General features: G+C 35.3%; 1 protein-coding gene across 1 annotated transcript; it reads right to left on the bottom strand.

Moving 5' to 3' along the window:
* Window positions 1-8: 8 nt before the first annotated feature.
* Window positions 9-15,578, bottom strand: lipib (lipase, member Ib). The gene is made up of 10 exons (XM_021474557.3): window positions 15,218-15,578; window positions 10,434-10,810; window positions 8,333-8,441; window positions 6,336-6,437; window positions 5,814-5,903; window positions 3,651-3,818; window positions 1,625-1,714; window positions 1,441-1,549; window positions 1,185-1,358; window positions 9-1,077 (listed from the first exon to the last, which is right to left on the bottom strand). Exons 1-10 carry the CDS (start codon window positions 15,267-15,269, stop codon window positions 1,002-1,004), a joined length of 1,347 nt encoding a protein of 448 aa, XP_021330232.2. The 5' UTR covers window positions 15,270-15,578; the 3' UTR covers window positions 9-1,001.
* Window positions 15,579-16,768: the final 1,190 nt, after the last annotated feature.

The following is a 16,768-nucleotide window of genomic DNA, read 5'->3' as shown; positions in this document are numbered from 1 at the left end:
TTTGGTTGTTTTGATTTACAATTCTGCACTATTTATTGTACAAAACAAGAATGCAAAAGCTGTACATGAAAACATCCTTTACTATACAGTATTTGTGTTATCTGTCAGAAAGTAATATCCTATGTAATTTGTTTTCAATAGAAGCCTTAATGAACACTGCATTGTGTCTAGTAGGGTTGTCACGATAATGGAATTCTCTACCAATCAATACTGAATGCTCCAGTGTCCCTGTATCTGATGACCTTCACAGCCAATCAGTCATTTCTGTTGAGCGCATGAACAAGATGGCAAATCAGCACCGTTTAAGAACGTGCTCAAATGTTTGCACAAAATAAAAGTTTTGAAAATTTTAGTATCGATTGGTAACTAATTTCAGTATTATGCAACCCTAGCACAGAGACGCCCAAACTAGGCCCCGCAGGCCATCAATGGCCCATGGTAACATTTGAATTTGCCCGCCATCCCATCTGAGAATGGTTTAGAGATTGTCCTTGTCAATGTCATCAAATTTAATGTAACCGTTTATTTGTTTTATTATTAAGCTACAAAAAAGCTATCGGAAATTAAATGTTACAATTTAAATGGTGTGAAGCAATCAGACCTAGTTTAAAATGTACATATGATGCATAGAGGACAATGCAGAACCTTTGGTAAATGAATCAAGGCAAATATTTTGAAAGGAGTCAGGAAATTACCCATGGCAGCTTTAATGTAAAATAGTTTGGTATGTTTATCTTCGGCCCACAGCTATCAATGATATTTGGTTTTTGGCCCTACATATAAAAAGGTCTGGGCAACTCTGGTTTAGTATAACATTTAAGTTACAAATGTGATGCTAGACACAATTCAGTGTTCATTAAGACACTAGTGCTTTCAAAATCACAGTTTTAATCCATAGTAAAAGGCACTAAAAGTTTTCAAACACTTTAAAATTTTCTTTAAAAGACTGTTTAGTACATGTAGGCATTTCAGTATGATAGTGTTTTCTTCCACAGAGGAAATTAATGACAGGGCAAGGGTTTGAAAGACACCTCCGCATTCTCCTCCACAATGATATCATATCGACACATTAGCGACCTGTTGGAGACAAGTAAAAACAAAAAACATGATTAAATGCCTGTGCTTTATCAGGATGCATCCAAATTACAGTAATTAACTGAGAAATAAAACAACTAGATGTTAACCTGTATGGTTTTTCCAGTGGAGAGATCCGTATACGAAGCAGCCTTATCTTGTATCGAGGTCCAATAACATTTCCAGTGACGATCCGTAATGATATTTTCTGAATTGGATATAGATCCTCATCAAACTGCGCCAGTAGCCGAGTGGAGGTATACTGCTCAAACCTCATCAGTTTGCTAAACCAAATCACATGAAACAACAGTTACAGGACAGCAAGCCAAATACTGACGGGTCTGTGGTATTTAAATTCATACATACTTGTCTATGTGTGCCTCGGTTACATTTTTCCCATTGTGCAGTCGGAGTATGACCACTCCCCAGCGTAGGAACTGGTTCCAGGTAACTAAGTCCACTCTGTAACTCGTCTCTGTTCAAAAGAGAAAAAACATTATGGCACAAACTGCCTTATGAGGAAACTAATTGAACGGTTATGATAACTCACTGCTATAGGGGAGTTCTGCTGTTGTTGAGAAATATGCTCTAGTTTGTCCTAGTCTTAATAGCGTGTCCCTCCATTGGCTGAGGTCATAACCTAGGGAGGAAAATTATACAAGTTATTTACATTTTGTTGTTTCATAATTGTTGTCAGAAGCCGTTAAGCAAAACACTGCTTGATATTGTCAGCGATTTTATTTACATTCATGAAGCAAGAGGGTATTTTTATGCAAGCTACAAATATCAGATGTAATGTTCATGTTCGAAAAATATTGTAATGGTAAACTGGTATGATGCAAACATTAGATATTTGTTTACTTGCTCAAACTGCATACCAGAGTTCATGTTTTGAAGTTTTGGCCCCAATTGCCTTCCATATTAGTGGACATTTTCTTTTTAATGTGAAACTCCCAAATACCTAAATTTCTGTTGAAATTGAGTTTTGTCTGCAAATGTTCATAAATCAGGTAAACGTGATCATAATTTCTGAATGTGTCTGAATAAGCCATCTGAAATCTGCCATTTATTCTTCACTTGTCACAAATCTGTTTGAGTTTCTCCGGTAAAACACAAAGTAAGTTTTTTTGAAAAATGTTGAAAACCTGTAATCACTGACTTCTGTAGTATTTGTTTTTCATACTATGGAAGTCAGTGGTCTAACATTCTTCAAAATAGCTTATTTTGTGTTCAACAGAAAAGATAAACTTAGGGTTTAGAACCACTTAAAGGGGAGTAAATGTACATTTTGGGGGAACTATCTTTGAATTACAAAATATTTAGAGGGTGAATGGCCTGAAGGCTTTTAAATAAAAATGTATTTAATATGATTGCATCAACACAGTTTGTCACTGATAGCACATCCATGATCACAACAGCCAATTAAATAAATATATTTCAAACTTTATTTGCATACTGGAAATATACTAATGTTCTGGCATGCATGCAAACAAAAAGTGTTATATCACCTATAAAAATTGCCACCTCAACACAGTCAAACTGTCTACGCAGTGGAGAAACTCATTAAAGATGCTGGCTTTAACATGGTTTTGTACAGTGGCCGAGAGAGCTTAACATGCTGCAATTTAATAAAACACGTGAAATTACAAAACACACCCGCAAATTACGAAAAGATCTTCATCCGTTTGACAGCACACATACTGCAAATCCTCACAACGCAAAGTCGCAAACACTATAAAACGCCCTGCAATTCACACAACACAAACCTTAATAAAACGTGGTGCATTTCTCACAACACATAAAGAATGGAACACAATGGAAATGTTTCTAGGGGGCCCAAAAACATGACGGACAACGTTGAAGTTTTATGAGATCTTCAAAAGGTGAGTTTTTGTGTGTGTGTGTGTGTGTGTGTGTGTGTGTGTGTGTGTGTGTGTGTGTGTTTGTTTGTTTGTGTTTGTTTACCCAATACTAATGTTTTTAGTATTAATTAGCCTAAATAACCTAAACCTCCATAACCAGGATCCGTCACGTTTTAGGGTCTCCTTGAAACATTTCTGTTGTGTGTGAAATGCAGCGCATTTTCTTAATGTTTGTGTTGTGTAAAATGCAGTGCGTTTTATAATTTTTGTGTTGTGACTATGCAGCATGTGTGCTTTCAAATGGATGAAGATCTTTTCTCAATTTGCTAGCGTTTTTTTTTTTTTTTTTTAATAGTTGCAGCACATTAAGCTCTCTCAGCCACCGTAGTTTTGACCCCAACTGCCTTCCATAAAAAAACATCCATAAAATATGTCTCTATGGAAGGCAGTTGTGGCTGAAAGTCTTAAATCAAACCCTGTGAAACATAATAAAAGTATCTTTTTTGTGGTTTAGGCATCTACAGTGATATCTCAATAAGAAACATGACATTTGAATAGGTTACTCACCATGTACCCTCCTTTTGTGCAAATATAGTCATAAATACAACATTTTTTGGCCCTAACTTCCTTTCATATTACCCCACACGACTAAAGCGTTAGAGCTGTTTCAAACAAATGTCACGCATAAAATCATGGTTTACTAGGTCTGTTTACCTAAAACAGGACAGGAAGCGGGCTTGAAGGTCTCACACTGCAAACACTGGCCGCTGAGGAAGTCACTGTATGATGAACACGGGTATCCCGTAAGACTGCAGGTGCGATTCAGAGAGCACAGGTACAGAAACACTGACCTCTGGTGATCACACACAAAATAAGATTTCCCTGTGGTGAAGGTAAAGAGAAATTAGATTAGATCTTTAGCCCTGTTGCCTGTTTAACGTAATAGTATATTGAATTCAGTCCCATTGTATGGATTACATAATGTAAGGCAAGATGTGTGTAATACACTTTCAGAGACGGGGCTTTTTGGCTTTCCATAGTCTTTTTTTCTCTCTCCTTTTTTCCAGTTTAATGTTAAGAATACATCTGCAATGCTCTTAAGTGTTTATTTGATCACACATCAGTTGACTAGCAGTAGATTTCTATTTTAAAACATTTCTGTTTTATCAAAATAATTTTTTTCCCTCTGCATTGAGCTACAAATCTCTATTCCAGCAACTTTTAATCATGTGTGTATGTTACATTTTTTTTACATAGGTATACACTCACCAGCCACTTTATTAGGTACATCTTATTACTACTACAGGGTCGGACCCCCTTTTGCCTTCAGAACTGCCTTAATCCTTCATGACATAGATTCAACAAGTGACTGGAAATATTCCACAGAGGTTTTGGTCTATATTGGCATGATAGCATCACACAGTTGCTGCAGATTTGTCGGCCTTCATACCCATGATGGAAATCTCCACCACATCCCAAAGGTGCTCTATTGGATTGAGCTATGGTGACTGTGGAGGCCATTTAAGGTCAGTGAACTCATTGTCTTGTTCAAGAAACCAGTCTGAGAGGATTTGCTCTTTATGACATGATGTGTAATGCTGCTGGAAGTAGCCATCAGAAGGTGGGTACACTGGTCATAAAGAGATGGACATGGGCAGCAACAATACTCAGGTAGGCTGTGGCTTTGACATAATGCTCAATTGGTATTAATGGGTCCAAAGTGTGCAAAGTAAATACCCCCCACACCATTACACCAACACCACCAGCTTGAACCATTGATACAAGGCAGAATGGATCCATGCTTTAATGTTGTTGACGCTAAATTTTGACTCTACCATTTGAATGCTGTAGCAGAAATCCAGACTCATCAGACCAGGCAACATTTTTCCTATCTTTCATTGTTCAATTTTGGTAAACCTGTGCCAATTGTAGCCTCAGTTTCCTGTTCTTAGCTGACAGGAATGGCACCCGGTCTTCTGCTGCTGCAGCCCATTCACCTTAAGATTGGACGTGTTGTGCATTCAGAGATGCTCTTCTGCACACCTCGGTTGTAGCAAGTGTTTATTTGAGTTACTGCTGCCTTTCGATCAGCTGGAACCAGTCTTGCCAATTTCCTCTGACCTCTGGCATCAACAAAGCATTTGCACCCACAGAACTCCCGCTCACTGGATTTTTTCTCTTTTTCAGAACATTCTCTTTAAACCCTAGAGATGGTTGTGCGTGAAAATCCCAGTAAATCAGCAGTTTCTGAAATACTCAGACCAGCCCGTCTGGCACAAACAACCATGTTCAAAGTCACTTAAATCATCTTTCTACCTCATTCTGATGCTCGGTTTGAACTGCAGCAGATCATCTTGACCTTGTCTACATACCTAAATGCAGTGAGTTGCTGCCATGTGACTGACTGATTAGAAATTTGCGTTAACGAGCAGTTAGACACATGTACCTAATAAAGTGGCCGGTGAGTGTATATTCAAACATAATATACTGATTAAGTTCATTTTATATACAACTTCATCCAGTGTTGATTTCTTTTTGTACTAGAAGTGTGTGCAAATTTCTCACTTATTTAATTAAATAATAGCTTATTTGCATATTTCAATATAGCATTTTTAGAAAACTTGTAATACAAAAATGTTTGTAATTATTAATATAATCAAGTGGAAAAGATACTATTAGTTTTTTCTTTATTTTATTTTTTACTTATTGTGTAAAAATTTAATTACAAAACCAGATTTTTGCATTTTATTTAGCATTTTATGTGATATCTAAAATAATTTAACTGATTCTACTGAATTATTTTGGGATGCTGATTCTACTGAATAATTTGTATCTCCACCCTGACCTCTCCCAAAAGTTTAATCTTAACGTACTGACCTGAGAAGATGGTTTTGGGACATCCCGGCTGATCTAATCCTCCATTGGCATAGAAATCAATATGACCATGCGTTCCTCTGAGGCCAAAGGCTGCCACAGGAAACAGAGCATAGGATTGTTAGGCTAATTTTGGCATGCTATGTAGTACTGTTTTAGCATTGACATTTCTAATGTGATAAATGACCTTAGATCCTATCCAATTAATGACTGGATTGAATGTGACATGATTAAACATGGCAACATTGGTTATGTAAAAAGTTTGATTGCCCTACTAAAATATTTTATATTTATTCATGGAATAGCAATGCAAAATAAAAAATAAAAAACTTTTAAAAATGTTCAAAATAATTTGCCTGACAATACTTTTAGGAATGAAAACTATTGTTAGATTTAATGATATTTAGTGGGTGTCTCCTGTATTGTTTTTCCTACATTATATTAGGCAGCTTACTTTAAATGCACACATATATAGCCATAGCTGTATGTGAATATATAGAGTATCTTCAGAATTATCATACTTACAATTCATATCTGTGTGCAGCACATCTACAAACTGGGCATCGGTTGGATCGAGACGTTCCTCAGGCGAAACACTGGCAAACATTGGCCCTGCTGGATCCAGACCTACAGTAGACAAGTAAAGCTTAATTTAGTAAGCATGATTAACTAACTGAGGAAGGCATTGTGCCGAAACGTCTGTGTTTTGTTTCACTTGAAGAATGTAAAATAAAAACAATACAAAGCAATTATTTAATGAGTGTGAATCATGACCTTCTAAATAATATTATTGACAAGATTAGAGCACCGAAATTATAATTTTTTTTTTTAACGCAAGCACGCAGGGCAAACTTCATTACTCAACATGATTAACTAACTGAGACAGTTCACCTGACACGACACTGAAAACATACTATTTACTGACATTTACTTGGTTCCAAACTATTATGAGTTTGTCTTCTGTTAAACACAAAAGAAGATATTTTGAAGTATGTTGGAAACCGAGAGCCATTAACTAAAAAAAAAATGTGGAAGTAAATGGTTACCAGTTTACAACATTCTACGCAATATTTACTTTTGTGATCTTCAGAAGAAATTAAGGATGCATGGCCCCTGAAAACGTTTTTTTTTCCCCCCTAGCTTTTAAGATATTTTTTTTATTGTTGTCAATGGAACCACCACGTTTTTGAAAATGCCAGCAGCTTAGCTTGAATTTTACACTTGGCATTGAGAATTTTTAAAAAGGTGACAGATCTGACACCATCATGATTTTCGGCAGCTGAGCATTTATAGAAGACTGCTGGCATTTTCAAAAATGCTGCACTTCTATTAAGAACGATAGAAAAAAACTCAGCTTGGGAAAAAAAAAAACACTTTGGTGGACACACGCCCTAAGATTTGGGACAAAGAGGAGGGTGAGTAAATGATGATAGATTTTAAATTTTTTTTTACTGGACTCTCTTGAAGTGTCAGTTGTGTTTCTTTGCCCGTTTACATTAATATGTTTTAGTTTTAAAATGCATAGATTTTGCTGCGGTTACAGCTTTTGTCTACACTACCCGAAAACAGAGCTTTTTAAAAATCCAGAAGATGCCGTTTTTACTTTAAAATGCTGCTGCTCCGTGTTAGTGTGGATGGGGGAAGATAGAGACATCTGAAATCGGAGGCATGACTGCAGACATTCGCCTATCTTATTGGGGCTTTACCCACAATTTTAAGTGCACAAAGTTCAGTCTTGTACCCATTCCTGAAGTTCAGACTTCGCAAGTTTGATATGAAAAACAAACTCCCGAGGACACGTCAGGTAAAAACAGTGTATTTTACGTCATTCGCATCATCCTGGCTATGTTGTTTCATTATCTTAACAATAAAAAGAAAACATGATATGAGGAACTGCCTATTTTCATTTTGATATTAACTAACTAAACACTAAAAATTTTGAGGCATGTTGTAGCTACATATTTATATGAGCGTCATCTTCACTACATTTAGAACAAAACGGAGCCTATAATATAACTGCCTCCTTTCATTTTCGTTATAAAATATGAAACATACCCTCTCTTTTGCTAAATATCAGTTTCAATAAGCAATAAGGCCATTATAAAAGTCAAATGTGCAGAATTAGTGTAAGTGGTTACATAAATTAATTAACTTATCTCTGCACTCAGCCAAAACGCGTTACCTGAGAACAAGTAATAGATTCAGACCATTAGATAAACACCAGATGAATTAAATATTACATTCACAATTATAGTGAAATTAAATCCAGTGGAAAATCCCTGATGAACTGTCCGACCTACGCTGCTCTCAGCCAGGAAGCTGTGCTCAAAGTACATGCTGACTACCTGGAGCTCAGACCTCCACATACGCTGTAGTGCATGTCAGAGTGTGTGTGGTGTCACGTGATGTGCATTTTCAGTGTAGTGTGGACAGAGATCTGTTCAGAAACGCTAGGGGAAACGCCAGTGTGGACGTGGATCGTTTTTTTTCAAAAATGTGTGTAAACGAGGCCTAAATCTCACCTGTGATTCTGCCCACTCGTCCTCCCAACATTGCGCCAATAAAACCAGCCACATGTGCCCCAAGGCTCACACCAATCAGGTGGATAGAGTCAAGAGAGGCTCCCTCTTTCTGAAAGATTCCAACACATCCATTATTTCACGCTGAAATCAAATCAGTTTCTGTGTCCAAACCCTGTATTCGATAAACGATAAATGAACATGGTCTAATGTATGTGTGTGCTGGTGTGTGTAAGGTTTATGTATTTATAACCACCTCAGAGGGTATTGGGGGTCCGAAGTCAATGGCATTGTAAACTTGGGGGTCACGGGATGAAAAGTTTGGGAACCCCTGGCTTAGGTGAATGCAAAATTTTTCAGAAACTCTAGGAATTGGTACTTTGAATTTGTATTGGTACTATTTTGAAATGGTTGGTTTTGACCATATTTGGAGGGGGCAACTTTAAGGTATTTTGTAATTAATATTAGTCATATTATAATATGTATTAAAATATGTATAATATATATTAACCTCCACATAAACAGATTAGTTTTATGAGGTTATTGCTTTCCTTTTCAGAAAAATCACAGTAAGAGATAAGTGATATGACACAATGCATAAATGTGCATTAAACTCTTATATTCAGCAGTGTACATGTGTTTGTTGCTTCATTACAAACATACACAAATGTACGCAATGAAACATACGACAATATACATGTTAAACTAACAAAAGATACATCTGAACAGACCATATGTCTCTTCAGGGTGGCACTGAATAAATTTATAATCTGTATATCCCACATTTTGCTTTCTTTTGTGGTGAGAATAGAACTGCTCACTCTTTCTTAAAGCCTTCATTTTCAGAATAAAAGCCTCACAAACATATTAATGATACAAGCTTAGACAAACTTAAAATAGGAGGAAATTATTGTTGTAATCTCACTAGGAAACCTTGTAGCCAATTAAATGTTGCCTGAGGTGTCTGTCTTTTAGATGAATAAACAATCGAGTTGTGGCTTACTGTATGCCGTTTCCATGTACTGAATTCTTAATTATACAGCTATGCCTAGGTACAGTTGAAGTCAGAATTATTAGCCTCCTGTTTATTTTCCCCCAATTTCTGTTTCACTGAGAGATTTTTTTTTTCAACACAATAAATACTTATTTCTAATAACTGATTTTTTTTACTTTGCCATGATGACAATAAATGATATTTGACAAGATATTTTTCAAGACACTTCTATACAGCTTAAAGTGACATTTAAAGGCTTAACTAGGTTAATTAGGTTAACTGGGCAGGTTAGGGTAATTAGGCAATGTATTGTTTATCGATGGTTTATTCTATAGACAAATCAAGAAAAATATATAGTCTAAAGGGGCTAATAATTTTGACCTTAATGTTTTTAAAAAAATAAAAAACTGCTTTTTATTTAAGCTAAAAAAAAAAAAACAAATAAGACTTTCTCCAGAAGAAAATTTGGTCCCACTTTATATTAAGTGTCCTTAACTACTATGTACTTACATCAAAAAATAAATGCAATGTACTTACTGTGTTTATAATGTATTTGAGAACACTTGTGGTGCATTTGAGTTGGGATAGAGGTTGGGTTATGGACAGGTTTGGTGGCATGGGTAAGTGGAAGGGTAGGTTAAGGTGTAAGGGATGGTCAACAGTGTATTTATCAATGTAATTACAAAAGTTAATTACATATGTAATTACATACATGTATTAATCATGCATAAGTACAAAGTAAATACATGTATTTACACAATAAGTACATTGTAACAAACTATTAATTCCTGTGTAAGTACATATTAGTTAGGGCCACTTAATATGAAGTGGGACCAAATATTATTATCAGACATACTGTGAAAATTTCCTTGCTCTGTTGAACATAATTTGGGAAATATTTAAAAAAGAAAAAGATATTCAAGGGGGTTTAATAATTCTGACCTCAACTGTATATCCAGATTTTTATTCTCCTTTAATGTGTGATATGACCAAATGAAGCACATAAACAGCTATAGAGACAAAGTTATCGCAATTCAAATGAGTAAAGACTTGGACCCAGAAACAATATTCAATACTCAAACAGCATAGGAACAACCGCTGACTCTATACCTCCATGCTCTCTATGAAGCGGGTGATGTTCAGAGCCGTGCCCCGTGTGTTGGCCACTGCTGTTAAGTAGTTGAGGTTTGCTGCTCCTCTGTTCCAGTCCACTACCAGGATGTTCATGTCCTTCTGAGCTGCTAGCAGGTGTACGATGTGGTTGATCCAGATTGGCGGTGCCCCAGTGGGTCGGTACCCATGGATGACAAAGGTGGTGGGTCTGGTTACGTTAAAAAGGGGTTGTTGGGTGAAGTTGTGGTGTGGTAGCTCCTGACCACACTCGAGGTTGGCACGGGTGTAGAGCAGCAGGCGCACGTATAGATTGGTCCCTATGAAAGACTCGTGGAAGTCCAGATCTGTGAAGTTGTCGCAGTCATTGTCCTCACCTGATGATAAAAGACACTTGCTTACAGGTGTGCACTTTAAATGATGGATTGTATAGTTTAACACATTGCTAGCAAGTTTTATCAGACAGATTAGCACACTGTTTACATCTTCATGAACTGCTAGCATGTTTCCTAAGCCAGTGGTTCTCAAACGTTTTTCATCAAGTACCACCTCAAAAATGGTCTCTCCAAGTACCACCATAATGACAAGGCAGATTAATTGAAATATTTGTATATCTATTTGTATATCTTTAAAATCTAAGCATTAACTTGTAATTTAAAATAAATGATTTGGAATTACATATTTAAATTAGAAATTAGATCTGCTTACTGCGCGTCCTTTAAAGTACATTTGTCAGAAAAGTGAGTAATTATAGACAGAAATACACTGCTTGACCAATTCATACATGATTTATCCATTCATACATGTGGATTTTCCATGATTTGAGATCTCGTCTTAAGTGGGCCATGGAGTTTGTGTTTACCACACACAGAGACTGACTTTAATTAGGCTATATTCTAGCTCCAAGCTTCAAGCATGGCAAAGTTGCTTGAGTTTATGTTCTGTGTCCAGTGACATTTAAATCACATCCAGATAAATTAGCCTAAATCTGAGGTAACAAATTAATCGAAAGCCACTCTGCTTTACAAAACAAATAACTTTATATATCGAAAACATGCATTATTTAAATTTTTTTGTGTTAACTACAAACACACTTTTTTTAAAAACACATGTGTGCCAATTATTTCACCAATGATGCAGCATGCAGTAACTGAAATGCCAACACAACAGCACTGGTTTGCAAAAACGCGTCTCTAGCGTCTATCTGCTCCGCAAGCGCCGCGGAAAGCTCTTTCTCTGGCTCTGCGCCAAAGTGGGTTGATTTTTAGCATCTGAAAATGTAATGAACTAAAGTGAACATTCTAAGCACACTGATGCGATCGGACGCTTCAGGAAACAACCGGTGCTGATCACATCAGTGTAATCGTTCGAGTCAAAGGGTTAATAGTATGTTAATTTTATTTTTCCATTCATTATTCAGTATTACTCCGTGTACCATTAGAAGGAAGCCTACACACCACTAGTGGTACCCGTACCACAGTTTGACAATCACTGACCTAAGCTGATTATTAGGCGATAGATGGATAGATAGAGCATCAGTTATCATGATTTAGCGCACTTTTTCTAACATATTTTTCTAAATGCTAAAATGTTTTAGCATGTTCGTGCTAGGCTATTTCCTGAGGTGATGGTTTAGCTTTGCTAGTGATGTATGGAGTGTCAGACTATTGATGTTTCTACAATTCATCACATTACATGCTACTTATGACAAGGTTAGCATTTCCTAAGCTGATAGATGATAGATAGATAGATAGATAGATAGATAGATAGATAGATAGATAGATAGATAGATATAGATAGATAGATAGATAGATAGATAGATAGATAGATAGATAGATAGATAGATAGATAGATAGATAGATAGATAGATAGATAGATAGATAGATAATTTCTACAGTTCAAAACATTGCTAACATGCTATAGCAAAGGTAGCATGGTAGCATTTATTATGACTTTGATTAAACATTGAGAAGATTTTATGTAAAGTTAGATATAATATTACTTCTAACATAATTTGCTTGCATATGTCATTTCATTAAGCTTTAAACTAGTGAAAATAAGTTAAATAAAAGTAATAATTTGAGTTTTATCAAATTCCTGATAGTCTCTATTCTCATCCTCTCTTATTCTTTCCCAAAATTGACATAGACTGATCAAGTCAAGTAAGCCTGGATTTCAGCGACCCAGTTCCCGCTTCATCTTCCCGTGCGTCATTAAGCATCAGTGTTTCATGCATCCATTTCTCTTCCTGCATGACAATCTTCTTCAATTCATCTTGCATATCTTTACCTCATATGCTGCATCCACTTCATAAATAAGCCACGTGGCCTCTCAGGTTTTCCTTGTAGATTTGCGACCCTAGAGATCATCTTGTGCTCTGTAATTAGCCTCTGCACGTAAGGCACAATTGGATCATGCTTCTATAAAAAAGCAGATCATCCCACTTCTCCTTCCACATGTTCCTCTCCCAGCACTGGAAAGATCTGCCATTATTACAGGTGTCGAGTCACATGAGCTTATTGTATTTAACCCTCATCTGTTATGTCTGCCATCTGCAAGTGTTACCAATTTAAGCAGACTACTAAAATAAAATTAGTAAATATAGGCCACAAACTAATAGCCTATTTGGTCACATTTAACAGGACCTGAAATCTGAAGATTAGCTTAAAATGTTGTTCTGAACTAATTAATGGCAAACGTTTATACACAGGTGAATTATAGTAATGTTCAGGCTAGGTTTGTTGCAGTTTAAGTCAAAATGTTTTGATATAGTTGAATTTTTCCAGTCACACCTAACAATATGGAACAAATAAGGTATTAACAGGCTGTTTGATGGGTCTTAAAAAGTCTTAAGTCTCAAGTTAAAAATTTTAGGCCTTAAAAGGTTTTGCTAAAATGTTGTGTTGTATCTTTTTTTTTTTTTTTTTTTACCTTTTTTTCTTAGTTTTCCTTTGCTCGTGTATTGCTACCCATCTGGCCATTAATACTTTATTTACCATTATGGCTTAATTATTTTTCTTAAAATAAAATTTGTCTAAAAGTGCTCCATGTATTTACTTCTGAGGACACCGACCTGGACAGATTGTTGTGCGTTCGTTTAGATTATTATTAACTTTTAGTTTTTTAAAATTATTTTAAAGAAAGTTTATGTTGGGGAAAAAAGTGTATGAATACAAGTAGAGCTTGTTAGTTTTTACACAATATTTAAATATTTTGCTAAGAAATATCTACAATATGGACATTTTTTATTATTAAATTATTAATGCATTATTAAATTATAATAATTTTTTGAAAGGGCAAATAAAAATCTTTTCCATCTGAGCCATTTGAAAAAAACCTTAGTGTTTAGCCCTTTATGAGTCTAAAATGTAGTTTATAATGGTCTTAAAAATCTCTTAAAGTCTTAAATTTAACTTAGTGAAACCTGCAGAAACCTTGATTTACTAACATGAGCAAACAAATGATAAAAAATACATTCATTCAAGTATTTATTCATGTTAGTTCATGAAAATAGCTTTCATTTTACTAATGTCATCTAATGTTAACAAGCACACAGTTTGAACTATGTAAACTATATGATTAATAAATTAAATTTTTTGTTCATTTCGACCCTTAGTTGAGTGCAAAATTATTTTACAGGTGCAATTACAAACCTAGGAATTGGCTCTTATTTGATATGGTTCATTTTGACCATACTTGGAAGAGCCAACTAAGTATTTGCAATATTTTGTAGTATATAATACATTAATATATATTAATTATAATATATTGTAATATGTATAATTTAACCTCCACATAAACAGATGAGTTTTATGAGGTTATTGCTTTCCTTTCAGTCCAGAAAAATCACAGTAAGAGCTGAGTGATATGACACAATGCATAAATTTGCATTAAACGCTTATATTCAGCAGTGTACATGTGTTACAAACATATGCAAATTTACTCAAGGAAACAAACGTAAATTTCACAATATACATGTTAAAATAACAAAAGAACATCTGAAAAGACCTTAAGTCTCTTCAGGGTGGCACTGAAATAATTTATAATCCATATATTCCACATTTTGCTTTTTGTGTCTTATCTTTTTTTAGGGGTCGCCACAGTGAAATAACCTGCCCAATAAATGTTAATTGTTCATAAATTGTTCATTCTTTGTTTATGTTAGTAAATATATTAACATTTACTACCTGTCTCAAATTGTAAAGTGTTAGCAAATGTTCCTTTTTAATAATTTCTTATAAGGCTGTTAATAAAATCAAGCAACTTGAACTAATTATTTAAATCCGTTTTCTTATGTTCATTCAATAACTCTATTGAAAACATTGTCTGAATTTGTTTATTACACTCAAACTTGGTTGTAGTTTAATATTAATATTTTATTGAAACACCTACAAAGATTAAAGTACTTGATCATTGACTTACATCAATAAAATTGACTAAAATAATAAGTTAAACATTGTACAGCTTAAAAATATTCAGTTGTAATTAGATTAGTTCATTAAAACAAGTTGAAGTAGCATTTAAACATTTGTAATTATGACTTTTTAGTCATATTTTTTACAGTGTGCATAGTAAATCCAAAATTTTAAAAGGTCTTTTTTTATAACATGCACCTGTTGAATCTCATCACACAGTTAAACACAAAATATTGAATCAGAAATGGAAAAGCTCTGGCTAAATACATCTCAAAACCAGCAGACAAGCTCCAGACAGGAAGTCAGTGGATCATAGTTAAGCAAATTATATCTGTAATCTACTGGACAGAGTCCTGTCCTATCTCTTACCTTTACAAAGCAGAAAGATGCTCAATAAAATCAGGAAACGCCACGGTGACATCCTTACACACAAGATGAGAGAGACAGATGAGGAATATCATGAACACTATAGAAATAACATTGCAGTGTGTGTAGTGAAGGAATGACCGAGTGTTAAAGGGGCTGTGGGCGGAGCTAAGGAGATTGAATGACATCATCACACATGCTCACAGTGTGGAAGACTGGTGGTAGATCAGCCTTCTCGATCAGCAGGACAGCTTAGGACTTCCAGAAGAGTACAGAAAACCAAACCTGCATGACTCTGCATGACTCTATCTCTATTTAAGGATACAAAGAGATGCTTTTGAAGAATGTCAATGTTTTTTAATCATTGGTTAGTTTATTTTTATAAATTAAATACGGGATTTAGCGGTAAGATTTTTTCATTTGATTGATAATAGTGATTTAAATGTTAAATAGTGGCTGGTGAGTTTGAAATTGGAGAATGGAAAGTATATTCAGGCCTATAGTCAGCTTGCTGAAAGGGCTGGTTCTTTTTTGGACCCTTTTTCAGTTATTCCCCTCATTTCGAATTAACCTATGAGGTTTAAATGCTGCATTTTAGTGACAATTTAAGCACCGTTTTTAGCTGGACAGTCTTGTCGGGTGGTCATCATAACCACACTTTTTAATGTACCAAAAACATTTTCTTAAGATTTAGCATTCTAAATTTAGCATTATTTAGCATTCACATTAAGTATCAATCATTCATTCATTCATTTTCTTGTCGGCTTAGTCCCTTTATTAATCCGGGGTCGCCACAGTGCAATGAATCGCCAACTTATCCAGCACATTTTTACGCAGCGGATGCCCTTCCAGCCGCAACCCATCTCTGGGAAACATCCACACACACATTCACACACACACTCATACACTTCGGACAATTTAGCCTACCCAGTTCACCTGTACTGTATGACTTTGGACTATGGGGGAAACCAAAGCACCCGGAGGAAACCCACGTGAATGCAGGGAGAACATTTAAACTCCACACAAAAACGCAAACAGAGTTGAGGAATTTGTTAAGACTTTAAATTAAAAACTGCTTATTAGGGCAAAGTAAATTGGCACTTATTAGGCAAATAACAAAATGGTCAGCACAATTAACTTTCTTGTCAGAATTTGGCCACTTGAATAATAGAAATATTAAAACAAAATAGTAATACTGTGTAGAGCTTCCTGATTTTTCTAGCCTCACCTGTAAAAAGTACATGTGAAAATTCTGGACCTTTGTCAGAGTCTTTCAGTTTGAACCAACCGAACCCCTCCTACTTTAGCTACGGGTATGATAATCTAGATTCTAAATTCTCTCAAAATTCTCCCTTTTCATTGGTTGATTGCTGAAAGGGTAGTTCAAGCTAAAAAAAAAGGAGAATTTCTCGTAATATAATCACCCTAAGGCTGTTCAAGATGTAGGTGGCTTTTTAATTTAGTATTTATTTTATTAGCTTAAACAAGGGTCCTTGGTGATTCAGATCAGGATTTTGAACATCAAAAAAACATATACAGGCAAAACTAAATAAA

The sequence above is a fragment of the Danio rerio genome, chromosome 24 (genome assembly GCF_049306965.1).
Source record: "Danio rerio strain Tuebingen ecotype United States chromosome 24, GRCz12tu, whole genome shotgun sequence".
Classification (NCBI taxonomy): domain Eukaryota; kingdom Metazoa; phylum Chordata; class Actinopteri; order Cypriniformes; family Danionidae; genus Danio; species Danio rerio.
The sequence above is the reverse complement of the archived record's forward strand: the minus strand, read 5'-3'. Positions and strand labels throughout refer to the sequence as shown.